The sequence below is a fragment of the Astyanax mexicanus genome, chromosome 4 (genome assembly GCF_023375975.1).
Source record: "Astyanax mexicanus isolate ESR-SI-001 chromosome 4, AstMex3_surface, whole genome shotgun sequence".
NCBI classification, from domain to species: Eukaryota; Metazoa; Chordata; class Actinopteri; order Characiformes; family Acestrorhamphidae; genus Astyanax; species Astyanax mexicanus.
Genome location: NC_064411.1, coordinates 21,631,621 through 21,659,477, shown reverse-complemented (window position 1 = coordinate 21,659,477; position 27,857 = coordinate 21,631,621). Strand labels below are relative to the sequence as shown.

At 36.1% G+C, this 27,857-nt stretch overlaps 1 protein-coding gene and 1 pseudogene across 8 annotated transcripts in view; both read left to right on the top strand.

Annotated features, from left to right (window-relative positions):
- Window positions 1-27,857, top strand: part of LOC111196704 (NLR family CARD domain-containing protein 3-like) — a 124,074-nt gene that overhangs the window by 1,086 nt on the left and 95,131 nt on the right. For 3 of the 8 annotated variants that reach the window (XM_049477100.1, XM_049477099.1, XM_049477085.1), the window contains exons 1-11: window positions 1,162-1,248; window positions 2,033-2,129; window positions 3,140-3,259; window positions 3,394-3,507; window positions 6,626-6,674; window positions 6,979-7,168; window positions 7,422-9,222; window positions 9,892-10,044; window positions 11,341-11,514; window positions 25,210-25,383; window positions 26,786-26,832. The exons of 2 other annotated variants lie outside the window; for them this stretch is intronic. In XM_049477100.1, coding sequence (XP_049333057.1) covers window positions 2,080-2,129; window positions 3,140-3,259; window positions 3,394-3,507; window positions 6,626-6,674; window positions 6,979-7,168; window positions 7,422-9,222; window positions 9,892-10,044; window positions 11,341-11,514; window positions 25,210-25,383; window positions 26,786-26,832 — 2,872 coding nt within the window. In that variant the 5' untranslated portion in view covers window positions 1,162-1,248; window positions 2,033-2,079. Of the gene's footprint in view, window positions 1-1,161; window positions 1,249-2,032; window positions 2,130-3,139; window positions 3,260-3,393; window positions 3,508-6,625; window positions 6,675-6,978; window positions 7,169-7,421; window positions 9,223-9,891; window positions 10,045-11,340; window positions 11,515-25,209; window positions 25,384-26,785; window positions 26,833-27,857 lie in introns of those variants that run through there. 3 more of the 8 variants (XM_049477091.1, XM_049477093.1, XM_049477101.1) reach the window with 3 other exon arrangements.
- LOC125801440 (zinc finger protein 239-like) overlaps window positions 1-27,857 on the top strand; it is a 91,483-nt pseudogene that overhangs the window by 34,582 nt on the left and 29,044 nt on the right.

The following is a 27,857-nucleotide window of genomic DNA, read 5'->3' as shown; positions in this document are numbered from 1 at the left end:
CAAAAGAAAGAAGTATTAATTAAAGATTATTAATTGTGTAGACCCCTTAGGACTAATTTTTACTGATGGAACATATCTGGTCCATGTCCTTTTAGTAAAAGCTCATGATACTATTTTTAGGTCACCAACAGTCATTTTGCAGAATTTGTGCACCCTTTGTTCAATTTTAAATCCATTAAATAAAAAATATATATCATATAAAAGAGTGCATTATGCCAAAAAAAAACATGAAATCTTAACTTTTTTTTATATCTAGAAAAGGGTTTTTAATTTGGCTGTATTAAAAGAATGACATATGTAGGAATGTCCACAACATTTCAGATTCTGATAATCAAATTGTAGAGTGTAAGTGTTTCACATGTGGTTATTTTAGATTTTTTTTAAACCTGTCTTAAAATGTAAGGGATACTGAACCTTCATTGGGCTGGTGGGACGGCTTTAAGTGGACAGAGGAAAATATCCCTTATTTTTAAATCTAAAACTTGACAGGTATGTAAATCAGCAATTTCTGAACAATATCACCACAGTTTTTGACATATGTTTCTATAATTTACATATATTTGACACACTGGACCAAAAAAAAAGACCATGTCATGTCAACCACCCTTATATAAAATGCAGAACATCTCAAAGACACTAGATGGAGACAGTGCTCCTTTCTCCAAGCATTATTATCACAGTGCACACATGTGCAGTATAGTCACATCAGAGAACATGAAATACATGAAAACTGTTTTTTTTTATTTTAAAATAATTATATTTAAGAGGTAAATGAAATGATTTAGTGATGTAAATCACTGTATCAGTGTGAAGTTGAGGTAAAAGAGGTGATTAGAAACAAATTTTCTTTAGTTTGTTTATAAATTGTTTATTTATTTTATTTGTTTTTTATTTGTTTAATTGTCATTTACTTTTATGTAACCCTTAAATAAATAAGGACAGTGAGCTCAGGCTGTTTAATGCGGTCAAAGAAAACAGAATCATCAAACTGAAAAACTCATGAAAACGTTATAAAATGTGGGTCAGAGCATGCGCAGTGCGGGGATTCAAACATTCCATTCAGCCCTTTGATATCATTGGCAGACAATAGCCAAAAACGAACAATAGCTCCGCCCACCCAGCGCCTATTCGCTGTGAGAGAGCAAGGGGGCGGGGCTTAGAGTGAGAGAGGTTTGACGCAGTGAAGGAGAGAGTGAAAGTAAGTTCAGTCTCCTCCATTAGAAGAGGACAGAAGTCCGGATTCACTCGGTGAGTTCAGAACTGAAGAGAATGTATAACAGAACCGTGTAGCTTAAAGTCAGAACCGGTTCTAAAGGTTCCTCAGATCCAGAACCGGTTCTTTAAGCTCAGCTCAGTGTCCGATTCCACTGGAAGAACCAGGATCAGCATGGAGATCTGAACCGGGCCTGGATCAGACCTGGACCTGGTCTAGATCAGACCGGCTGGAGAACAATCAGCTGTAACAGATCAATAATGCTGTAAACTGAAGAGAAATGCGCAGATATAGATTGATATTTATTGATCACAGTGTAGTTTAGGCTGTTTAAAGCGCATTACTGCTTAATGTGGACTTTGATCTGTTGGGGAGATAAAAAACCGGAACTGCTATAAAGGCGTGTTTATATGCAGTAGCGCTGTTCAACCAGCAGGAGCTCAAGCAACGGAGCTCAAGATCACGTGGTGTGTTAGTGTTTTTAATCCTGCTGTTTTATATTATACTTAAATAATCTCTCTATTCTGATTCAGTAACATAATAATAATATCATTAATTATAATAGAACAGTGTGTATATTTATAATGTTGTGTAATGCAGTAATATTACTACTAATAATTAAATTATAATAATTATTATAACAGTAAATGTTTCTGTAATCTGTAGAATAATGTGTAATGAGGGTAAATCACACTGTTATGTATCGTTCTCTGTTTGTTTTGTTAGTTTATCAGGTATTGTTAATGCAGTTCTGATGATAATGTCATTATTGTAAGAATAAAGCACATCAGCACATTGTAACGGCTGATCTGTTCTCAGGGGTCGGTGTCGGCAGTGTTCAGCTGTGTGTGAATGAAGAAGAGTAAATGATGGATCTTCAGAACTCCAGCAGTGGAGGAGGACCTCCTGTCCTAAAGTGAGTAAATTAAGTGATGGGTTTAATATGTAAAGTAGTTTTGTATTGTAATGGTTTCAGCTCTAATCCTGGAGCTGTGATCTGCATATTTTACAGTTTTAAAATATTGAGAACAGAGTTTCTCCTGGACCAGAGTCAGAACCCTGTGCTGTATTTAAACACAGAGAAACGCTTAACAAACCAGCCAGTTATTCTTATAGTAGAATGTGTTTCTAATCTCTATTTAAAGTAAAAATCTGCCTTTAATATCTAATAGTTAATATTAATATATGTTTCCTTCTGGCACAGGAACAGTATTGCTGTAGTTATTTTATGCTGTTGCTAGGTGGTTGCTATGGTATGTGGTGGTTGCACATTTATGTTCAAAAATATAGTTCATATACTTTTACATAAATGTGACGATTTGCTCAAAATCCGGATCGATTTGTCTGTAGTGAAAGTGGAATCTGTACCAGATCCATTGTGAGGATCCGTTTCGGATTTTACCACACGCTGTCTGGGTTTACATTAGCATTAGAAATGAGAAAATCCTGATGTGCTGCATTTATATAGATCAGATGGAAGTGATTGGGTTTGATATTAAAGCTGTGGAATGAAGCTTCTCACAGAAAGACTTGTTCTATTCTGTTCTGATCTGTATCTCTGTTGGAGTTCAGTATAAAATATACCTTTTAGTTTATAATACAGTATAATTGTGTAATTGTGTAGCTCTTACCAATACATGTTATTAACTAGTCACAGATCTATAAAATACATGTAGTAAATATGATCTAATCAGGTGATGACATTGTGACATCATAACAAACACACAGATATATTCAACAGTATTGTTAAAGAAATTAAAATATGTATATTTATTAGACGAGCGTTTTTCAGTTTGGGGCAGCTGACAGAAAGCTTCGGGACGCTTCTGGGACGGTTATGAAGAAGTTAGTCTGGAACCTGTGAATAAGTTTTAGTAAAGGAACACATTACTCCACACTTTACTCTCATCATGGATCATCATGAAGATCTGTTTACAGGGAGAAGAGAGCAGCATCTCCAGCCCCCAGTGGAGTGTCTATGAAGAGTGATTGGTCCATGATTCATCCTCCTGATCTCAGCAGTGGAGGAGGAAGCTCTGGGTCTCGGTACATCACTGCACTAAACTACTGTTCTGTTCTGAGAGTGAAGCTCTTCAGTTCCTGATCTTTATTAAAGATGTGCTGTGTGTTGGAGTTTCACTGTGTAAATGCTGGAGTTTCACTGTGTTTAATGTTAACAGAACTGAAACCCAGAGAGGAGCTTCTCCAGAACCCAGCTGTGTTTCTATGAAGAGTGACCAGTCCTTCGGGGAACGTCCTAATTTCAGCAGTGAAGATATGACCTCTGACCCACAGTGAGTGAAACACCAAAACCCTTTTACTGATTTTTACTATAATTTATCTTTTTAAACCATATAACACACACACACACCCTCACACACACAGAAGGTCAGTGTGAGTTTTTTTCTGTATGTAATGATCAGTGTACACAGCTGGGTGTGATGGGGAGGCGGGGTTTAGATTAGACGGACTGACCTGAACAATGAGAGTAAATTACAACATCAGCTACAGGTTGGAGAATTACACATATATCTATATTAGGGGTGTGTGATACTGATAAAAACAATATCTAAATAATTTTCGTAATTTTGTCATATAAAAAAACATAATAAAATATTGAACAGTGCACCATGTGACCTATCCTTGAATAAAAGCATCAGTGTTAGATTGGAAAAACTAAATTATATTTATATAAGTTATATCAGTCAAATTAAAACTTTAATTGTATTAATCACAACAATATTCTGTGAAGGGACAACAATCATTGTGCAGTGTGTTGTGTTTGGCAGACTAGATTATTTGTTGTTTTATTGCTAATGTCAGTATAAATGAGAATATTTTAATGTGCTGAGTAACTGATTTTAACTGAGAGCTTTAATGGAGGAAATAAACTCTAGAGTAGCTCCATATTCCACCTTTAGCAGCCTGGAACGAGAAAACATGCCTTCAGCTGTGTGTGTGTGTGTGTGTGTGTGTGAGAAAGCATGGGGAAGAGAGAGAGAGATTTGGAGGAAAATGAAGCGTGAATGAAAAACCCACAATGGTCACAGAAATAACTTGAATTTGACAAAAGTAATACTAAATAAAAAATCTATGAAAATAAATAAATGAAAATCTGACATTGATTTTCAACTGTGCTTCAACATAATTGTTTTAAAAAGTAAACTCATTAAACAGGCCTGGACAAAAATGGTGGTACCTTTGAAAATAATGTGACTAAAGGCACATGTTAAATCAAGGTGTGTCCACTAATTAGCATCACAGGTGTCTAAATCTTGTAATCAATCAGTGTGTCTATATATATATATATATATATATATATATATATATATATATATATATATATATATATATATATAGGGCTACAGGTAGTCACTGTGCTGTTTGGTGAAGTGGTGTGTACCACACTCAACATGGACCAGAGGAAGTGAAGGAAAGAGTTGTTTCAGGAGAAAATTTAATTAAATTAAAAGCATGTTAAAGTTAAAGGTTATTTTTTAAGCATTTTTAAGCAGCTTGAATTTCCTGTGACTACAGTTCACATATTATTCAGAAATGTAACATCCACAGGACTGTAGCTAACCTCCCTGGACGTGGCCGCAGGAGGAAAATTGATGACAAATCAAAGAGACGGATAATACGAAAGGTAACAAAAAGTCCAGAAAAACTTCTAAAGAGATTAAAGGTGAACTTTAAGCTTGAAGAGCATCAGTGTCAGATCACACCATCACTGTTTGGGCCAAAGTGAACTTAATGGAAGATGACCAAGGAGGACACCATTGTTAAAAACAAAACATTAAAAAGCTAGACTGGAAATTGCTAAACTACATGTTGAGAAGCCACAAAGCTTCTGGAACTTTTTGACAAGACACATCAGCTCTATGTTTACAGACAGAAAAATGAAGCCTATAAAGAAAAGAACACTGTCCCTACTGTGAAACATGGTGGAAACATGGTGCTTTGCTGCACCTGGTACAGGGGGTCTTAAATCTGTTCAGAGTACAATGATATCTCAAGACTATCAAGAGCTTCTAGAGAGAAAAGTGCTGCTCAGTGTCAGAAAGCTTGATCTCAGTCGCAGGTCATGGGTCTTGCAACAGGATAATGACCCAAAACACACAGCTAAAAACACCCAAGATTGGCTAAGAGGAAACATTAGACTATTCTGAAGTGCTTCTATGAGTCCTGACCTAAATCCTATTGAGCATCTTTGGAAGGAACTGAAACATGGAGCCGTCTGGAAAAGGCTCTTTCAAACCTGAGACAGCAGGAGCAGTTAACTCATGAGGAGTGGACCAAAATACCTGCTGAGAGCTGCAGGAATCATTTAATTGCAGTGATTACCTTAAAAGGTTGTGCAACAAAATATTAAGTTAAGGGTACCATCATTTCTGTCCAGGCCTGTTTCATGAGATTTTTATATATATTTTATATACTTCTGTTGAAGCATGGCTGAAAAGCAATATCTGACTTTCATATGTTCATTTTCATAGCATTTTTATTTATTATTACTTTTGTCAGATTCTAATTATTTCTGTGACCATTGTGGGTTTTTCTTTCATTAACCGCGGGGTACCAACAATTTTGTCCATGTGTGTACATGTGCTCTGTTCTCTCCTCTTTTATACTAAATTAAACACAATTAATGCTACTTCTGCTGAAATTGCTCTGCTAACGTATCTAAAATATTATTGATGGTAAACTAAAGCTTATATAAGCGCTGAATCGTTTCTCCTAACTGTACAAAAAATATTCTCCACTCAAAGCTTTATGACACAGAGCACATTAGCGCCATCTGGTGGCCAAACCACAAAGTGCTTTATGTGTCTGGAAAATTTTTTTTTGCTAGGATTATTGCTTCTAAAACTATGTTCCAGTACTGTACAGTATTGAATCTAGGTTCCCTAGCTCTTCTACAACACGTATCTGTTTGTTATTCTGCCTTATCGTTTATTGACCCCTTTCTCTTTTACTGTTTACCCTTTTTGCCTTGCTCAGTTTATTGTTTGTTGCTTTCTGTTGCTTGTTATTAGACCACCCTTCTGCTTATTCCACTTCTGTCTATTTCTCTGTGTACCGACTCTGCTTTATCCTCTCTACTGGTATGTTGTTTGATTATGCTGGCTTTATGTTACTGACCCTGCCTGCTTTAGACTATCCTTATCTGCTTGTCCCTTTTGTTAATAAACTGTTTAAACTGTTTGACTCATATCAGCGTGTGTCTCTCCTGGTTCTGGTATTCCTGATACATTTATTTACATTTTATTTTAATTACAGATTTTCTTTGTATCTGTTATTTGCTGCTATTCTTTATTTTATTAATAATCTCACCATATTTTATTGAAACACGTTTTTTTAGATCAGCTGATTTAATAATGTGGATTACAGTGTGGCTTTTCTGTTCATCCACAGTGAGAAGAAAAACAACTTTTCCAGAAAAAAACTGGACCACATATTCAAGGTTAGTACTGAACCATATATATGATGTGAATCTCCCTGATTTATTTTACATATAAATGTTACTTTACTTTAAAGTTTTGATACTAATCATAATTTATTCACCTTCAGTTTTATAGAGTATTATAACTGTATTATATATTAAATAATGTTGATATTAATGCAATAAGATGCTGCTCAGCAACATGATGTTTAAATCATTTTACAGACCAGAGCATCTATAACTCATTTTCTCATCAGATCAGTGTCATCATCTCTCTCTGTACTGTAACAGCTTTACTGATTCTCTGATGTTTGTTCTTAATCAGAAGCTGCAGGAGAAGTTCATCTCTCTAGTGGAGAACGAGCTGAACACATTCAAGAAGCTCCTGAGTCCAGATTACCCAGCATGCTCTGAGGGAGAGGTGGAGGATGATCAGAAGGAGGGGGTGCTGAAGGTCACACTGCACATCCTGAGGAACATGAATCAGACAAACCTCGCCAACACACTAGAGAGCAGTAAGAGTTCTGGGTCATGAGAATGGGGACCAACTTAAAGGGCTAATTTATTTCCTCAGAGGAGTTCTGCTTTTCAAATTAGAATAATAAGCAGTAGTTAACTGGATTTTGTAATTATAAGATATTGTGTCACAGCATCAAATGTATCCTTGAACATAACAATTATCTACTGTATCAAAGTTGTTCTACACAGGGGTCTTTCATGAAGATCAGAGCTAATTACATTTTCCTTATTATCTTCCTCTGTTATCAGAATTGGCCCCAGCATGTCAACGAAAGCTCAAATCCAAGCTGAAAAATAAATATCAGATACTTAATGAAGGAATTTCAGGCCATGTAAAGTCAGCACTTCTGAATGAGATCTACACAGAGCTCTACATCACAGAGGGAGATGGAGGAGATGTCAATCAGGAACATGAGGTGAAACAGATTGAAGCTGCATCCAGGAAAAGGAAAACAGAGGAAAGACCAATCAAATGTAATGACATCTTTAAACCATTACCAGAACAGAAACGACCCATCAGAACTGTACTGACTAAAGGAGTTGCTGGAATTGGAAAAACAGTCTCTGTGCAGAAGTTCATTCTGGACTGGTCTGAAGGAAAAGTAAATCAGGACATTCTCTTCATATTTCCACTTCCTTTTAGAGAGCTGAATCTGATGAAGGAGAAGAAGCTCAGTCTGGTGAATCTTCTTCAGAGCTTTTTCCCAGAAACACAAGATTTAAAACCAAGACATTATAGGAGCTACAAGAGCATGTTCATTTTTGATGGTCTGGATGAGTGTCGACTGCCTCTGAACTTCCAGAACAATGAGAACTTGATGAATATAGAAGAGCAAACCTCAGTGGATGTCCTGCTGACGAACCTCATCAAGGGGAATCTGCTTCCCTCTGCTCTCCTCTGGATCACCTCTCGACCAGCAGCGGTCAGTCAGATCCCTCCGGAGTGTTTTGATCAGGTAACAGAAGTGCGGGGTTTCAGTGACCCTCAGAAACAGGAGTACTTCAGTAAGAGGATCAGAGATAAGGACCTGGCCAACAAAGTCTTCACACACATCAGGTCTTCAAGAAGCCTCTACATCATGTGCCACATACCGGTCTTCTGCTGGATTACAGCCACTGTTCTAGAGAGAATGCTGAGTGAAGCTGAGAGTGGAGAAATTCCCAAAACCCTGACGCAGATGTTCACACACTTCCTGATCTTTCAGATCAAACACAAGAGCCAGAAGTACAGTGGGAATAGTGACACTGATCCTCAGCAGACCAGAACAAGTATCCTGGCTCTGGGGAAACTGGCGTTCCAGCAGCTGGAGAAAGGAAACCTGATCTTCTATGAGGAAGATCTAAGAGAGAGTGGTATCGATATTAAAGAAGTGTCAGTGTACTCAGGAGTGTGTACCCAGATCTTCAGGGAGGAACATGAGCTGCACCTGGGGAAGGTCTTCAGCTTTGTACATCTGAGCATTCAGGAGTTTCTTGCTGCTTTATATGCATTCATCTGCTTCATTGACAGAAGCGTTCTGAATCAGCAAACCACTAAAAACCAAAACACTGAACTATCTGAACTCTTCAGCAGGTCAACAATGACTGACTTCCTCAGCAGTGCCATAGACAGGGCCTTACAGAGTGAGAGTGGACACCTGGACCTGTTCCTTCGTTTCCTCCTGGGTCTCTCACTGAAGTCTAATCAGAATCTGTTACGAGTCGTACTGACACAGACAGAGAGGATCTCTCACAGCAATAAGCAAACCATCAAATACATCAAGAAGAAGATTGAGGAGAACTCATCTCCAGAGAAATCCATCAATCTGTTCCACTGTCTGAATGAACTGAATGATCATTCTCTGGTGCAGGAAGTGCAGAAATACCTGAGGAGAGGTGGTGAGCGTCGTCTTCAACAGGCCAGGCTCTCTCCTGCTCAGTGGTCAGCTCTGGCGTTTGTGTTGGTGAACTCAGAAGAAGAGCTGGAGGAGTTTAACCTCAGTAAATATCATCCATCAGAGGAGTGTCTTCTGAGGCTTCTGCCAGTAGTTAAAATATCCAGAAGAGCTGTGTGAGTATTTTTATTCAGGCCTTCACTCAGTTTTTAATCAACTGCTGATGTGTAGAATCAGTTTCCATTCAATCACTGGTGGATTCACATTATTCACATTGTTACATATAAGCATGCATTATCCTTTGTGTGTAATAATAATCAAACCATCATTTTAATGTAAACAGTACATGAAGTTTCTGTCTAAGACTGATTAAATACATTCTTAAAAATGGTTTTGGGCAAGTAATATGTTTTTGTTAAAATAAATGCACATCTCTTGCATCTTGCATCTCAATATGCTTTGGAGAAATGATTTAGCAATACAACATAACAATTTTATATAGAACATACGTTTTAAGTGTCTGTATTTATTTCTGACCTATATATATGTGGGAGAAGGTGTAATGTTTTTCCAGAGTTTAACTGGGAAAATAGAATAAATTCACATACTCCAAAAAGCCTTGCTCATTCTATGTTTTGTTAAACATTTTCTTTTCTTTTTTAACTCATTATAATCGGTCCCAGAGCTTTTGGTGAAATGTATGCCCATGCTGATCACAAATAAAGTGGAGATTTCTGCATGTTAACTGTTTCAGTATAAAGAAACCCCAGCTATTCTTTGTCAATCCATTCAAATATTCTTCTTTGGGTTTATTGTGAAATCATTTGTTTATTCTTGATTTTTAGACTAGCTTCATGTAATCTTGGAGTAAAGACATGTGAAAATCTGGAATCAGTTTTAAACCTGGAAAACTCCTCCCTGAAAGAGCTGGACCTCAGTAACAACGACCTGCAGGATTCAGGAGTGGAGCTGCTCTCTGCTGGACTGAAGATTCTCAGGTCAGTGTTTCTGTGATTTTTCATTTAAAATTATTTGGGCTGTCAGCAGTTAAACATTAACATACGGTGTTAAGTTGGAATCAGTAACGCGTTACTATTTTTTAACCCAAGTTTGTTTAACTTCTGCCGTAATCTGCCCCGCCTCCACCCAACATGCAGATTTCTTTTCTGGTTAAACGACTGAAGCGCTTTAATGCGGTGTCCAGCTGTAACAATCCGGTCCAGACTTCCAGTTCAGACCTGGATAGAGAGCTTTGATTCTCTCTCCTCCATCTCTCTGTTTGTTTTGTCTCTCTCCATTTGTTTCTCTCTTTCTCTCTCTCTCTCCGTTTGTGCCAAAAGTTTTACACAAAAAATAAAATTTACAAACAAAATGTTAAGAATCAAAAGCAAAAATTGTATGTTGCAAATTCAAAAGAGAAACAATATATAGCAAATATTTTAAATATACTTGGTTACTTTATTTTAGTTTGTATTTTGCCAGTCTTTGCTTTTATGTTTGTGTTCTTGTGATTTTTTTGTGGAATTTATTTGCATTTTTCTGTTAAAGAATTTTGCTTGAGGAATCTCTCCTTTGCTTCTGCTTTAGTTTTTTGCGGACAGCTTCCAGTGCACAGCAGCAGCAGCAGATACTTTTACAATTAAATTTCATACAAACGTTCTGTTCAATGTTATATTATGTTATATTATTCTCTGTTTCATTGCATTAAAAAGCTCACATTAGCGTGCTAAATTTTCATGCACAAAGTAGGTAACTAGCTAACTCACTAGCTCAATGACTAGGTAACTCACTAGTTCACTGATTAGGTAACAATCTAATTCACTAGCTCACTGAGTAGATAAGTAGCTAACTCAGTAACACACTGACTATGTAACTTACTAGTTAACTGACTAGGTAACTCACTAGCTCACTGAGTGGGTAACTAACTAACTCACTAGCTCACTGTTATATGTGGGAGAAGGTGTAATGTTTTTCCAGAGTTCAACTTGGAAAATAGAATAAATTCACATACTCCAAAAAGCCTTGCTTGTTTTTCTGTTTTGTTAAACATTTTATTTCCTATTTTAACTCATTATAATCTGTCCCAGAGCTTTTGGTGAACTGTATGCCCATGCTGATCACAAATAAAGTGGAGATTTCTGCATGTTAACTATCTCAGTATAAAGAAACACCAGCTCTTAAAATAGATAATACATATCACAGTTTAATTCTGTTTTCTATTCTTTGTCAATCCATTCAAATATTCTTCTTTTTTGAGTTATTTTGAAATCATTTGTTTATTCTTGTTTTTTTAGACTAGCTTCATGTAATCTTGGAGTAAAGACGTGTGAAAATCTGGAATCAGTTTTAAACCTGGAAAACTCCTCCCTGAAAGAGCTGGACCTCAGTAACAATGACCTGCAGGATTCAGGAGTGGAGCTGCTCTCTGCTGGACTGAAGAGTTCACAATGTAAACTGCAGATTCTCAGGTCAGTGTTTCTGTGATTTTTCATTTGAAATTATTAGGGCTGTCAGCATTAAATCATTAACATACGCTGTTAAGTTGGAATCAGTAATGCGTTACTATTTTTTTAACCCAAGTTTTATTTCGGCACCAAGTTTGACCCCAACTTCTGCCGTAATCTGCTCCGCCTCCACCCAACATGCAGATTTCTTTTCTGGTTAAACGACTGAAACACTTTAATGCGGTGTCCAGCTGTAACAATCCGGTTCAGATTTCCAGCTCAGAGCTTTGTTGCTCTCTCTCCATTTCTCTGTTTGTTTTTGTCTCTCTCCATTTGTTTCTCTCTCTCTCTCTCTCTCCGTTTGTGCCAAAAGTTTTACACAAAAAAATAAAGTCCGCAATCAAAATGTTAGGAATCAAAAGCACATATTGTATGTTACAAATTCAAAAGAGAAAATATATATAGCAAATATATATGTTTAAATATACTTGTTTACTTTATTATACTTTACAGTTATTTGAAAATTTTATCAGTTTGGATTTTGCCAGTCTTTACTTTTATTTTTGTGTTTTTGTGAAATTTTTGTGGAGTTTTTTAAATTTTTCTGTTAAAGACTTTTGCTTCTGGAATCTCTCCTTTGCTTCTGCTTTAGTTTTTTTCTTCTGAGTTTTGGCACACTTTTCACAGGTGGGCGGGGCTTAGAAGAAGGCCTTCCCCTTGAACCTTCATTGGTCAGCTGGTTCTGGACTGACCACTGAGACTTACTGCGCCCACCCCGCTAATTTCAAGCGTCCTTCCAAACACGGAGAGCAAAAAGCTTCTAGTGCACAGCAGCAGCGGATTGTGTTTACAATTAAATTTCATACAAACGTTCTGTTTAATGTTATATTATGTTATATAATTCTCTGTTTCACTCCATTAAAAAGCTCACATAAGCGTGCTAAATTGTCATGCACAAAGTAGGTAACTAGCTAACTCACTAGCTCAATGACTACGTAACTCCTAGTTCACTGATTAGGTAACTAGCTAACTCACTAGCTCACTGAATGGGTAACTATCTAATTCACTAGCTCACTGACTATGTAACTATCATACTTTGTGCATGAATATTTAGCACATCTCGCTAATGTGAGCTTTTTAAAGGATTGAAACAGAGAATAATATAACATTGAACAGAACGTTTGTATGAAATGTAATTGTTAAAGTATCTGCTGCTGCTGTGCACTGAAAGCTGTTCGCTCTCCGTGTTTGGTAGGACGCTTGAAACTGGCAGGGTGGGCGTGGTCAGTCACATTCAGAAGCAAAAAACTAAAGCAAAAGCAAAAGAGAGATTCCAAAAGCAAAAGTCTTTAACAGAAAAATCCAAAAAAATCTACAGAATATTCACAAAAACACAAAAATAAAAGCAAAGACTGGCAAAATCCAAACTGAAATAATGTTCAAATAACTGTAAAGGATAATAAAGTAACCAAGTATATTTAAACATATATATTTGCTATGTATTTGTTCTCTTTTGAATTTGTGACAATTTTTGATTTTGCCCGCCACTACCCCCCCTCTTCAGAGAACCATTAAGACTTTATTCGTATTAAAACAAACCTCTGATAACTGAGGTCACTGTGCAGAGGGAGGACATAACGATGCATGTATATATACAAATTAAACCAAATAGAAAACAATATATAGGAGAACAGAAGATAGATAGAAAAAAAACACAAAAGAAGAAGTTGTGCCCTTGAAAAAAAACAAAAAAAAAGTTATTATAATATATATAAAATATATAAAAACTATTATAGTATGGCTTCCTATATTTTTCCATTTATCCATCCCTAACATAACAACACACAGAATAACAAAAAAAAAAAAGTAAATAAAATTAGCTAAATGTCTTAAATGTTGAATTTGTTATGTGACTGTGTGCGTGTGTGTGTGTGTAGGAACATTCATGCAGTGTTGATATATGGATGATGTGGTTGTAGATACAGGGGTGATAGCGTTCCGGTGCCCCGCCAGAAATCCGGGGTGGCGTGGCTCTGAAAAAAAAAAAAAAAAAAAAAAAAAAACAACTCCGCGCAACAATAAGTGAGCTCCGCGATACAGTTAAAAAGATCCGTGTGTTACAAGATTGGGGTTCATGTCCCTTTAAGAAATGTATGTGAAGCGCACTATTTTTTGTTTAGATCAGTTTGGCGGAGGCAGCGGCAATGTGTGATTAGGAGCAAATTAGGGTTAGGTGGCTGCTGCTTTGTCTCTCTCCACCTCGTGTTAGGCGAGTTTACATCCACGGCTCTCCCCTCTGTTCTCTGAATGCTAGCTACGTTTATGTTTGAGTGCTTAGAACTGCTAATAAATGAAAGAAGTGCTTGGGAACTCACCCTGGACTCCTGTGACTCGCTTTGAAAGAAAACCAAGTAAAGTAAAAGTGGGTATCAACCTAGAGCAGTTATCTCTAGCCCAAAGAACTACAAGTTCCACTGGTTCCCGTCCACGGCCGGGAGAAACAACTGCAAGGAGAAAAAAGGTGACACGCGGTACAGTTAAAAAGCTCCAAACGACAGTAGGTGAACTCCGCGGTACAGTTAAAAAGCTCCACACGACAGTAGGTGAACTCCGCGGTACAGTTAAAAAGGCACTGTGTGGCACTGTCACTATGTTGCAAAAAGATTTAATACAGTAAGGAACCTAAGTTTATTGTTTTAAATAAATGTTCTATTTGTTTAAATTGTCCTTTCATCTTTTTATCATATTATTGTGGCACTGTCACTAAACTGCACTTTCACGATGTGAGAGAATGATAGATAGATAGATAGATAGATACTTTATTGATCCCGAAGGAAATTTAGCAGCCAGTAGCAGTTACACAACACAGTAGAAACAAACAATAAGTGTAGTAATAGTGAGAATAAGCATCAGGTGTATCTGTCTAATTCTCAAACGGCAAAACATCTGCTATGTTAATATAGGAGTAAATCCATTTAGAAAGCATAAATATAAATCCTTATAAATGTCAGAAAAAATATAGCTAGTAACTAATAGTTACTGTGCACATTTTAAGTATATTTTATTTTATAGTTACGACTGGTAAACAGAGGCGTCTCCGCTTTCCGACGCTGGTCAGCAGGTAGTAGGCTTTCTATTCGTGATGTCTTCAGGATTTGCAAAAATAAAAATAAATGATTTTCAGCGCATCATTCAAGCTTCCACAGCAGTAGAGTTTAGATTATCAGCCCGAGCCTGACCCGATTCCCGACCCGAACTCACACATGCAGTCCTCCACTCCGCATTACGCACTTGTTTTGCAGAGCTGTGTGTAGCTAAATAGCCAACAAAATGGAGCCCTCTGAAGTGAGCAGAAACATTACATAAAGTGAGCTAAATTCGGTCCAATGCAAAGGACAGTCAGTGGTATGGAGCTAATTCAAGTTAGTTGTTGATAGAAACAACACGTTCGTAGAGTGTGTTAAGTGCAAAGTGCTATGCGCTTAAAATAAAGGCTATAAAATAAGGCTATATGCTTAAAAAAAAAATCTTTTGTTCTGAAAGTATTTTATATTCTTATACATTGTTAATTATATATTTATAAATTATAATAATTATTAAGTAATTAAAAATAAATTAATTATAAATTATTGTTATTGTTATTTTGGTTTAATGAGTGTGCAGGGAACAGCCATTTTTTGTGTTTTTGGACAGGCTATATGCTAAATATTAAAATGTTCGTTTGTTAAGAAAGTAATTTATATTCTTAAACCATGATAAATTAGGTTAGATTAGAGGAAGGTCATTCAGATATAATTTTTGTGGATCATTTCGCATTGTTGGTGTTTTAATCTTTTGGAAATCTGTTCTTAATACAGTTTATTTTTTTAAATAATAGGTCTTCTTCAACATCATTCTGAACAGATTTTGCTCATTTAAACAGCCGCTCCCCCCAAAAAAACTCAGTTTTAACGCTCTACTTAATTAAAAAAAAGGAGGGTTTTAATTGGGTCGTCGGGTTGGGCTCAGGGCAGAACGTGCATATTCATTCCTCATGTTTACAAAAGAACACTGCATTTTAAAATTATTTTATGGTGTTACAGTTCTTGTATTCTTCCTCTTAGTGCTTCCTTCTCATTTGCATTTCTAACTGCATACGCTGGTATTCGTTTTTACAGCTAGAATCGAACATGGCCAGTTTCCATACCAAGATGGAAATGATCTGTGTTTTCGTAAATAACACTATAGACATAAGGCAAAAATGAAAACATTATCTTAAATATGACAATAAGGTCATACACAGACTATTACATGTTTGAATAATGTGTCAACATTTATGCCTACGTGCAGTATGTTGTGACCCGATCCAGCTTTTTGAACTTCCGATCCGATACCGATATTTATTTGCACTTCCGATCCGATACCGATATCGGCCGATACTGGCCTATCCGATCATGTATTAAAGTTTTAAAGTTATATAGCCAACTTACTTTGTTGTCAAACTCATGTTGAAAAGCATTTTACTCTTGATAACAAGTAGCCAGCTGAATAAGGTGTGTTTGAATAATTCACAATGGTTGGTAAGGAGAAACTGACCTGTTTATTTTGCAATTAATAAACTCAAAATAGACAAAATAATAAATAACAAATAGAAATTGCATCAGTAAACCAAGGCTTAAAAAGCCATAAGTGCAAATAATATTGTAAATTGTATTAAAAAAGCAAAACACACAACCTGAGTAGAAAATAGTCTATTAACAGCATCAGTACTCTTGACTGCTGTACTCAACAGTGCTCTTGAACAAGTGTAAACCAAAGCTTAAAAAAAAATCAGTGCAAATACTGTAAACTATTTAAAAGCAAAATGCCTTCTACTCCCCAAAACAGTTTGCCCCTCCTGCAGTCCGAGCATGATGGGGAGATTCTTTTTTACAAAGACGAGCATTTCAATATGCTCAGGTGTCAGCCTGCTCCTGTGTTAGTAATGTAACCATAATATAATAAATATTTTGTATAAGCCATCAAAGCTAAATTAACAAACTAAGCTACGTTTCACACAGTTTTACCTTTTAGCTGCATAAATAAGAAACATAACATGTTTTATAAACTTCTTTATTTGCAAATAATTGTGAAATTTACCCACTAGTTGAGATATGATACTACAATAAGCATAATGACACTAAAAACACAACAAGCAAACATCATAATGTTAAGAGAGAAAACTTTATTAAATTCAAAGAAAAAAACTCCTCATAAAGGGAGCTAACCCTGCCTCCAGCCGGTCTGACCGGAGTTCATCTTTCCCGGTCTGGGGAGATGCTATGCTCGTGTGCTGAAGGTGTGCTGGAAAATGCGGACCGGATTTTACTCTTACTGGCGAAAACACAGCAAAAACTGGAATGGATTATCTAAATGGTGCGCTGGAAAACCCGGATCGGACTTTAAAAAAAAAAAAAAAAACTGGATCGGGAGTCTGGATCGGCATTTTCTCATGCCTTCCAATCCGATACCGATACGCATTTTTTGCAAATATCGGCGGCCGATCCGATCCAAATATCGGATCGGGACAAGCCTAGTTTGGAGTGTTTAGTGAGCCGTGTATGCAGATTTCTGAATTTACTAGTCCCATTTTATGTAACTTTTGCTTAGTGTAGTGAACCCTGTGAATTACTTTATATTGTATAAGGTGGAGGTTAGTATTGTTAGTCATGGTGAATGTGTTTTCCATAATGTTCTCCAGAAATCAGCATTGGGGGTAATTAAGATATCTTCTTCCCATTTTTTATTGGGATAGTGACTGTTTGGTCTAATTTGAATAAAAGCCTATATATTTTTGATAGAATTTTGTCTAAGGAAGAGATATTAAAGAATTCTGAAATTGGTGGGCTAAGTTCTAGTATTGCGTAATCTTTGATTTTTGAGTTTAACATAGATCCAAGTTGGAGATATTCCAAAAACTGGTTCCTCTCAATGCTACATTCCTGGGTTAAATGTGAGAAAGTAGCCGAGTTATTGTTGTGTAGAACGTGGTGTAAATGTGTAATACCTTTTTCTCTCCATTTTTGTAGTTTTGAGTTTTTTTTGATTGCGGGGAAGTCGGGGTTGTGCCATATGGATGAGTATTTAGTGGGTGCAAGTCTAATGTTTGTGTTCTTGTGAATTTTCCAACAAGCTCTCAGAGTCGATGATATCATTGGGTTTTTGAAACAAGGGTGGGGATTGATTGTTGTGCTAATAAATGGTAAGTCTTCATTAATTTATGTTTGTTCTACTTCTCTCCATATTTCATCAGTTTGATTTGGTTTTATCCATTTAATAATGTACTTTAATTGGTTTGCAGAGAGGTATTGTTGGACATTTGGAGCTTCTAGGCCTCCCTGAGTTCTTTGTAATGTGGTTAATTTGAGTCTGGGTGTTTTTTTTTTCCAGTAGAATTTAGAGATGATTGCGTTGTAGGGGAGGAGTCAACAGGCCTATGCCTTGTCCTCCTAATGCGTATTCCGTCTATCCGGTACTTTTAGATGAGACTTAGGTGAGACACTAATTTAAACTAATCTGACTCCATTTATAATTATCAACTAGGTAAAAATTAACTGTTAACTATTAATGGTAGCACATCTACTAAGATTAGAGTCTATCTAATAAAACTAGGTCTTGTTAAATAGTTCAGTGATAGGAGATATGGGCATAAAAGCTAAACAACAATACTACATAACATGTGAGAACAGCCTGGTACCTGGGTTGAGATGTTCAGCGGTCCAGAACTTAGTCTATACTAGCGGTTACAGAACATAACACTCAATCTTATCTATTTCCCTCAGAGGTTAGAGTGTGGCATAGCCAACAAAACTACATAACATGTGAAAACAGCCCGGCACCTAGGTTGAGATGTTCAGCGGTCCAGAACTTAATCTAAATTAACAGTTACAGGACATAACACTCAAACTTCATATTCCCCTCAGCGGTTAAGAGTTTAGTATAGCACCCAGTGAAACTCACTATATAACTATGAAAATCTAGAGACTCAAAGAATCTCAGACTACAGAGCTCTTCGGCTCTAAGACCTATTAGAAAAGACTCAACAAAGTAATTACTACAGATTTATGATTAACAGTTTATTATGAACTAATTAGCCGGATGAAACAACATAACAATATCCTTAAAATAGTTTAAAAGACCAAGTCAAACAAGATAGCATTTAAGCATATTGCATAGTATATTTGAAATAGAGGTTACATGCAAAGCATGGGAGGTCTCTTGGTTACAGAAAAACTCAGAGAGTAGGTCTTTGTGCTTTCCTTAAATATCCAACCAGAACAATACACTTCATATTCACATGGAAATTAGAATTTGGCACTATTTACCGACTATCACAACCATTTGTTCATCATGGCCTTTGATCATCACGGGACAATCCTAAACTCATCAGGAGCAGGAAGGGGAGTGTCTCTTTAGAATGGAGACATTTCTCCCAAAGTTCAGAGATGTTCTATTAAGGCTATCTTTAACATTTCTTCACTGAGACCATTGTACTTCTCACACTGAGACCATTAAAATGATACCAAACACAAAGACATTCACATTTCATATTAACAAGATACATTTCAGATCCAGCATTTAAAAGATTCTTCAGCTCAGTAGACATCTTCAAGCAAGAGGTGTCAACTGCCTTTTGGTCAGGCTTCAGACTTAATTAGATTAACAATGGTACTTGTAACACGATGCTCAAGGTGAAGAGCGGAGGTGTGCAAAGACAATTAGGGTACCCCATGGAATAGCCTTACAGCGTCTAAGGTTTTAAACCATGTAGGTGGAGGTTGGATGGGAATCATTGAGAAGAGGTAGTTTAATTTAGGTAATATTGTCATTTTGATTGTGGATATTGGTAGGATAGTGGTAGGTTCATCCAGCGTTGGATATCATTGTTGATGGTTGTGAGTAGTGGTCTAAAATTAAGTGTGTGCAGCTCAGACAGCTGGGTGGGAACTTTAATGCCCAGGTATGTGATGTGTTCAGGGCACATAGGGATAGGGAGTGACTGAACTGGTGTGTCTGATAAGTTCATGTTAAATGGTAGAACGGAGGATTTAGAGCAGTTAATAGAATAATCTGAAATTTTAGAGAATGTTTTAATTATTTGTGTAGTCTGAGGAATTGAGGAGAGTGGGTTTTGTAGAAATAGTAGAATATTGTCTGCATAAAGGCTGATTTTTTGTTCGGTAGTGTGGGTATGGATACCTTTTGATTTGGGCATTGTCGTATAGATGCTGCTAATGGTTCTATGAAAATAGAGAACAGCAGAGGAGAGAGTGGGCATCCTTGCCTAGTTCCTCTGTGCAGTGTGAAATTCTGTAATATTAGTCCGTTAGTATTGACTGTGGCTTTGGGTGAAGTGTAGAGAGTTTTAATCCATTCTATAAATGATTCTCCAAAACCTAGTTAATGTAGTGTAGTGAAAAGGAATTTCCAATTAACCTTATCGAAAGCCTTCTCTGCATCTAAAGTGACTTGCAGTTTTTGACTTATGGACTGTTGTGTGATGTATCAGATTGAGTAGTCTGCACATGTTGGTAACTGATTGTCTGCCTTTGATGAAGCCGGTCTGATCAGGATGTATGAGGGATGGGATAACCGTTTCCAGTCTGGTAGCAAATGTCTTACTTATTAGCTTTGTGTCTGTGTTAATTAGTGACAGTGGACGGTAGCTGGATGGTAAGGTAGGATCTTTGTAGGTTTAAGATGGAGTGATATTGTAGCTGTATTCATTTCTGTTGGTAGTCTCTTATTGTGTTTAATTTCTGCTGTTACTCTACTGAACATTGAGCCAAATATTGACCAGAGGTGCTTGTAGAATTCTGCGGGAAAGCCATCTGGTCCTGGTGCTTTGTTATTAGGCATCTTACGGAGGGCTTTATGGAGTTCTTCTGATGTTATTGGCTTTTCTAATATGCTTTTTTGTTCTTCAGTTAGTTTGGGTATGTATATTATTGAGGAAAGTGTGAATATCTATTGGGTCTGGATCGTGTTCTGGTGAGTATAGATTTTTATAGAATTTCCCAAATACTTGAATAATTTCATTTCATGTTTGCCTGATTAGTCTGGTCTCATCTTAGATTGATGGGATTGTTGTTTTTTTCTTTGTTATGTTTTACTTGGTTAGCTAAGAATTTACCAGATTTGTTGTTGTGATTAAATTGTTTATATCTTAGTCGTTGTATTAAAACTTGAGTCCTCTTGTTTATAAGTTCATTATACTGTGATTCGCATTCATTTAACTCTTTTTTAATTTTATCTGATGGGTTTTTTATCATTTCATTTGACAATTCCCTGATGTTGTAGATTAGACTAATTTTCTGTATCTTACTTCTTCTTACAGGAACAGTAAGAGATGATTTTGCCTCTTAGCACTGCTTTCCCAGTTTCCCATAGTATTGTTGGTGTGGTTTCTGGAGAATCATTTATTTCTAGGAAAGATGCCCACTCTTTTTTGATGTAGCTGTCAAATTCTGGGTCTGTAAGTAACAAGGTATTTAGTCGCCAGATAAAAGTTTTATGTAGTGGATTTATGTTCCATATAAGTGAAACTGGAGCATGGTCACTGATTATTATAGGGTGATATTTTATTTCTGATAAATTAGCTATAATAGAATTGCTGGTTAAAAAATAATCAATGTGAGAATATGAGTGGTAGGCTGGAGAACAGAAAGAAAATTCTTTAGTGTTTGGGTTTTTGAGGCGCCAACCATCGCTGAGCCCTAAGTCTGTCATGTATTGTTTAATGATATCTGTTGAATGCCAGTAACGTGTATTGTGTGCCATAGTTAATCTGTCTATACATGGGTCAATGGTTGAATTAAAGTCTCCTCCAGTTATAATTGTGGAATCTGATATATTGTTTATATGGTTGAAAAACTCATGAAAGAAGGATGGGTTATAAATGTTGGGGCCATTCAAACTTGCTATTGTTAAGGGTGTGTTGCTGATGTTGATGTTAATTATGATGTATCTACCTGTGTCTGATATAGTGGTGTTATGTGTGAAGGGGATTTTTTGGTTTATTAGTATTGATACTCCTCTTTGTTTGGAGTTATAGTAGGCTGAGAATATATGGGTGAATTGTGGTGATCTGAGCTTATGATGATTTGTTTCTGATAGATGTGTTTCTTGTAGTAAACAAATGTCTGCCTTTAGTGAAGTGAGATGGTTTAGTACCTTGGCTTGCTTAATCTGTGTCCCGATACCACGAATGTTCTAGTTTATAAATTTAAGTGAAGACATGTTGTGGTGTACGGATTAATAATGTTTATCAATGATATGATATGAGTGTGCAGATGTTTGAGGATATTTTCTGGTGTTTGGGGGATGGAGTGTAAACAAAAATGCATTTTTCGAATCTGGGATATATAGTAGTAATAAAATAGAGGTTGGTGCAAAGAGATAGTACAGAAATGAGTGATTAAATGCAAACAAAGTAGAAGAGACATAACATAAGACAAAAAGTGTTGGATTTGGTGTGACATACATGTTATGACATTGAGACGTTGCATGCATTAAGTTATTGCTAAGTGGTTCCTTGTGATTTTTATGGGATTCTGTGAAAGGATTAATGTGCATGCATTTTATATTTGCGGGTGCGTGTGTATTTGCGCGTAATGGATGGATGGATGAGGTGGCATGAGGAATTTTAATAAACAAGTAAATATTAACAAAATAAAAAATATAGAATCATAAACAACGTCCTTTGGTCTATCTTGCACATGTTTAAAAATGAACATTATAAATATCATTTTTGTAATTTTTTACATTTTAGAGTAAAATTCTCATTTCCGCAACATGTCCGTATCAGAATTTCAGTACATTGTTTGGAAATTTTAATATTTAAACATTTAAAAAAAATACTTAAATGCATTTCATACTATAAACACTTTTAGTAAATAAAAATAAACGATTTACATTGAAAAGTAAAAACAATAAAATTAATAAAGAAAAGGAATGTGTCCAACACTAATTTTCTCATCCTCCGCAACAATTTTCAATCATTGTTTAAATCCACAAGGAACTTAAATTTTCAAGGCGTTTTCAACATTAGGGAAGACATTGGCCATGACACTCAAGATGGTTACCATGTAAGCAGTTCTTCTCTTATGTTTCTGGATAAAAGTTAAAAGATTGCTCATCAACTTGTCTGCACGACTTTTTCATTGTCATTACCGATATATCGAGTTTTGAGCCTACAGTTTGAAGTTACAGTTTGTATTTTTGATTATATTATAGTATATTAAGGTCTAAATGGACACTGTAAGTGAAACTTGATCTAGGCCTCATGGTGCCTTTACAGTTAGCATAAAAGTTTAAAGTCACTCATCCTCCAACCGAATTCTCACTTACCGCTACATTTCAATACCTGTTGCGGTAATGAGATGCACTGTTTGGGTAATGAGAATTTAATTAGGAAGCATAATACAGATGCCTTTTTACTGCCTTATTGTCATAACATGAGCGTTACCCTGAACATTTTCTCCAGTAGACCATTCTAACTTAGCTATTGCAAACCACCAGTTGAGGTCACTAATGTTTAGTCTTATCTGGCCTGACAATAAATCTAATTCCGTACACAGAATTAGATGTTAGACCACATAACTAGAGCTTTTTTCCATCTTTGATATATTTTATTGTAATATGCGATGTGTATTTGTTTACAGGCAGGTGGCTATTGAGAAAAGAAAGGCAGCAGCAAAAGCAAGGCTGTCAAAGTTTAGGGAGAACATTTACAGCAAGAATTACAACATTTAGAAAAACAAACACACATACTCAACGACACAGACAGTTGTTCCAGTTGGAGTTACTTTCACATGATATTATTTGTGTACAGTCCATTCTAAGGAATTAAACAAAAACTGGAATGGATATCATAATTTCATATTTGCCATTTCCAGTGGGAAAATAAAGACAACATGTGATCTGAAAAAGTAAAAACCAAAAAGTACCATGACGAAAAGAAAAAGCAATGGAGGAAAAAAAGTCAGCCAGATATTACAGCACTGACATATGCCTGACATATGGGCAAAACACAAAAAAACTACGTAAATGACTAAAAATAAAAGTTGGTCTTAGTGGTCTTAGTAGGCATACAATGCTAGATGGTGCATAAAGATAGACAAGATTTCAGAGTTTCTGAGAGGTCTTTCTTTGACATTTGTTGAATGGTTTCCAATAGTTAAATGAGCTGTTTTATTGATGAAGGTGCTGTAGTCTACATGAAAGATTATTTTGATATACAAATGTTTGCATTGTAAATAGTCTTAAATAATATGAAATGTTCTTGAAAATAAACATTCTTTTCATAATGTTGCATTGTGTGTAAGTGTAAGCTAATAAGTCTTCCTAAACCCTTGCTTAACTGTGAATAAACTGAACTGCTTAACTTTGATTAAAAAATGTGCATTTTTCATATATTAGATGTCATATCAAATTGCGGTAATGATACATTTTTGTGGACTTCATCTATAAAATGCTAATAAAATATGCAATAAAATGGAACAAATGTTCTGACCTTAATCTTAAATCCTCAAAAGGAAATTTGTCGTTAAATGCATTTTGAAAAATTTCATACTGGATGTCCTCTGAATCAGGATTTTGTGAGAATGACCCGAGTAAGTGGGAGTGGAAGAAAGAGAAAGAACGAGAGAGAAAGGAAAGTTTAGGGGAAATATATATATATATATACATTATGGATCAATTTTATGAGGTTATTTGAGTATTGACCTATATATTAGACATCGAGATGAGAGAGAGACAGAGAGTGCACAAACGTAAGTGCCCGGAGAGAGAGAGAGAGAGAGACCGCTTTTTAGTTACAGTTAAAGAAATTTAGAACAGCCAGGGAGTTATGTTTTTGTCACGATATAGCTGTCCATCAACATAAAGTTTGTTGACAGCGACAACGCTTTTTCCCTTCTTTTATGAGTTCTTTCCTCAGCAAACATTTTTCTGCGTCTGTCAAGGATTTCACGGGGGAATGGGTTGTTAATTCCCAGGTCTGTTCCTCTAAGTTCCCTTCCTTTGCTCATGATGAGCTCTTTATATTTATAATGCTTGACCTTAGCCTAACATTTTGATTGCGGATTTAATTTTTTTGTGTAAACCGTTTGGCACAAAATTCACTCCATAAAATATCCACTATAAAAACTTGCGTCTTATGAAAAACAAGTGTGATTAATCACAGAATTTTGGCATGTTTAATTGGATTCGATTGACACCACTAGAAATTCTACATGTATAAATGTGTAAATATTCAGGTGTTTACAATGATGATAACAAATCACACAAGAAAAAGTGTTTAAAGAAAGTCAGAGTATAACAAACAAACAAATACGAGTCTTCTGCAGTTGTCTAAAGAATGTCCAACTTGAATGAACATTTGAGATATATCACACAAGTTGTGATGCACAAGCAAAAACAATTTTAGCAAAAGTTAATATGAACTCAATTCTTTGGTCCACATCAATGCTAATGCCGTATTCACAGAGATGCTTACTGTTGAGGTTTGGGTTTCATGAATTTGTTAATCTGTGTCAAAGCGATAAAGTTTAGTTTTCTATTTTTTTTTTCGATTTTGAAGTGTTATTTAAAAAAAGAGACTTACTAATATCAAAGTGCCTTATCTTCCTCAGTCTGCAATGTTGTGTTTCTTTCTTTCTTTTTTTCTGTCACTCACAAATTCTCTTGCTCTGTCTGCAGATTATCTGGTTGTATGATCACGGAGAAAGGCTGTTGCTCTCTGGCTTCAGCTCTAATTTCAAACCCCTCCCACCTGAAAGAGCTGGATCTGACCTACAACCACCCAGGAGAGTCAGGAGTGAAGCTGCTTTCTGCCAGACTGGAGGATCCACACTGCAAACTGGAGAAACTCGGGTAGGTCTGAACTAATAATTATGTTATCAACATATTGTAAGATAAATATTGTTGTACATGTTGTACATTTTTGTCACTCTCGATATTGCCTGTTATGCTCTTTCCTGTGTGTGCGCTGTGCCTCACAGGAAAGCAAAGTTTGAGAAAGTTACGGGTTAATTCTGTGAAACACATTGCATTGTGGGACCTGTAATAAATATAGTTGTAGTCACCAGGTAAACACGGTGGAGCAGCATGTAACCTTCATTCTGTCATTCTGTCTTATTTTTGTTTACACAGCCACTGTTAATTTTTTTATGCCCAAGCTATCTGCACTGAATGCCAAGTACTTCACTGTAATTCTGTTTTGGCTCATCTTTCTGTTGGTAAAAAGAACCAAGGTTTAGGTTTTAACTCCAGAACAGGTGGAAAAGTTTAGCTGGTTCTGGTCATGGAGCCAGTGATGGAGAGCTGCCCTGAGCATCGAGTCAGGAGAAAAATTACAAGATAAAAACTGATCCCCACTAACTTTATACACACTGAGAGTCAAGCACCCCAGCAACCAGCCCATGTCTTTATGGTAAAAATAATCAGTGACTGCAAAACCAGAATCCTTTCTGAACACTTATGGCCATAACCTACACCCTGTGCAAGGTGGTCTTGATGCTTATTGCTATCTTACTCCCACCAACAGTGTATTTTCATGCTCTTCACCTGTCTTGTTTAAACAGCAATGGTGAATTTGAATATATCTACGCGGATGAAAAACATTGGACAAGTCCAGGCAGCTGTGCCATTTAAATAGCAATATGCCAAAGTCAGACCGCACCTGGCTCTTATAGGGAATGGCAAGTGACATGGTGATTGGTTTATTTCATGATACATGGTGCACGGCTGACAGCTCACCTACGGATCACTAAAATAGAGCCCTTAATTTCTAAAGAGATCCCATTAATGTGATTGAGTTGGTTTGTTGGCTTTATTTAAAAATGTTGCCTTTGTTACATTTAACATTTTTGAAGTTTTCTAATGACCAGTGGCATAAAATAATTTTTAAATCATGATAAAATACTTTTTGCACAACAATTCCTTGAAAATGTATGGTCCAATAAAAACAGTTGTTGTGACAGGAGTACACTCAGGTATGAATATGAATGCAAAAAACATACTTTAGTAAAGTTTAACCCTTTTCTGCAAGCCCACAAGAAACTGCCATTTTATCTTATTTAGAGAAGTTAATCTTCCGTTTTTAATCTGATTTTATGCAGTGTGCATTGCAGTTCCGTACTTTACCACATGAGGTCACTAATTTCCGCTCTCTCAAATGTTCACTCGTTTTCACGCAAAGTATTTCTTTATAAATCAGTTTCTAAAAATCTCACACTGTGCTGATCTGTGTGTGTGTGTGTGTGTGTGTGTTTAGAGTGGAACATGGAGGGAAGATCCGAATCAAACCTGGATTAAAAAAATGTAAGCTCTCTTTCTCTCTCACACACACACACTACAAACAAACAATACACACACACACTCGCATACACACACACACACACACACACACACACTAAAAAAACACTACACACACACACACACACAGACTACATACAATCAATACACACAAACACTACATACACCCAATACACACCCAAATACACATACAATACATACACTCAATACAAACACACTACATACACACATACACTGTATACAAACACTACACACACGTACACTACGTACACACAATAAACACACACACAATACACACAAACACTACACACACTCAATTAACACTACACACACACTAAATATAACACTGCACACACATACACTAAATATAACATTAAACACACTAAATATAACATTATACACACGCTAAATATAACACTACACACACTAAATATAACACACACACACACTAAATATAACACTACACACACACTAAATATAACACTACACACTAGGGATGCAACGGTACAGTGTGGCCATGGTTTGGTTCGTATCGCTGTTCTTGGGCCACGGTTTCGGTTCTGTTTGGATATATATATTAATATTATCTAGCTCCAACATGCAGCACGTTTTTAGCCCTTTCTATTTCAAATCAACAAGGTGCTCCTACTCACACTTTCAGAGCCAATTAATAAAGTCACAGATTAATTCAAATCACAATATCTATTATAAAAAAGGAGCACTTATTCTTACCATTAGTCAAAAACAGGTAATTAATTAGTGTTTAATTAGTCCTCAAATCTTCAGCATTTAAAATCTTCAGAGCTGATTTGCTCTGATAGAATATATAAATATATAAAATACTATAAAAGTAATATATAAAAAACTATCAACTATAAAATATAATATACTTAAAATCTGCACAGTAACTATAAGTTATTATTAGTTATATTTATATCTGACATTTATAAGGATTTAAATTTATGTTCAGTACACAGACTTAATAACTGTAGCTTAATATAGCAGTTATAGCCAAGGGCGTAGGAGCGGGC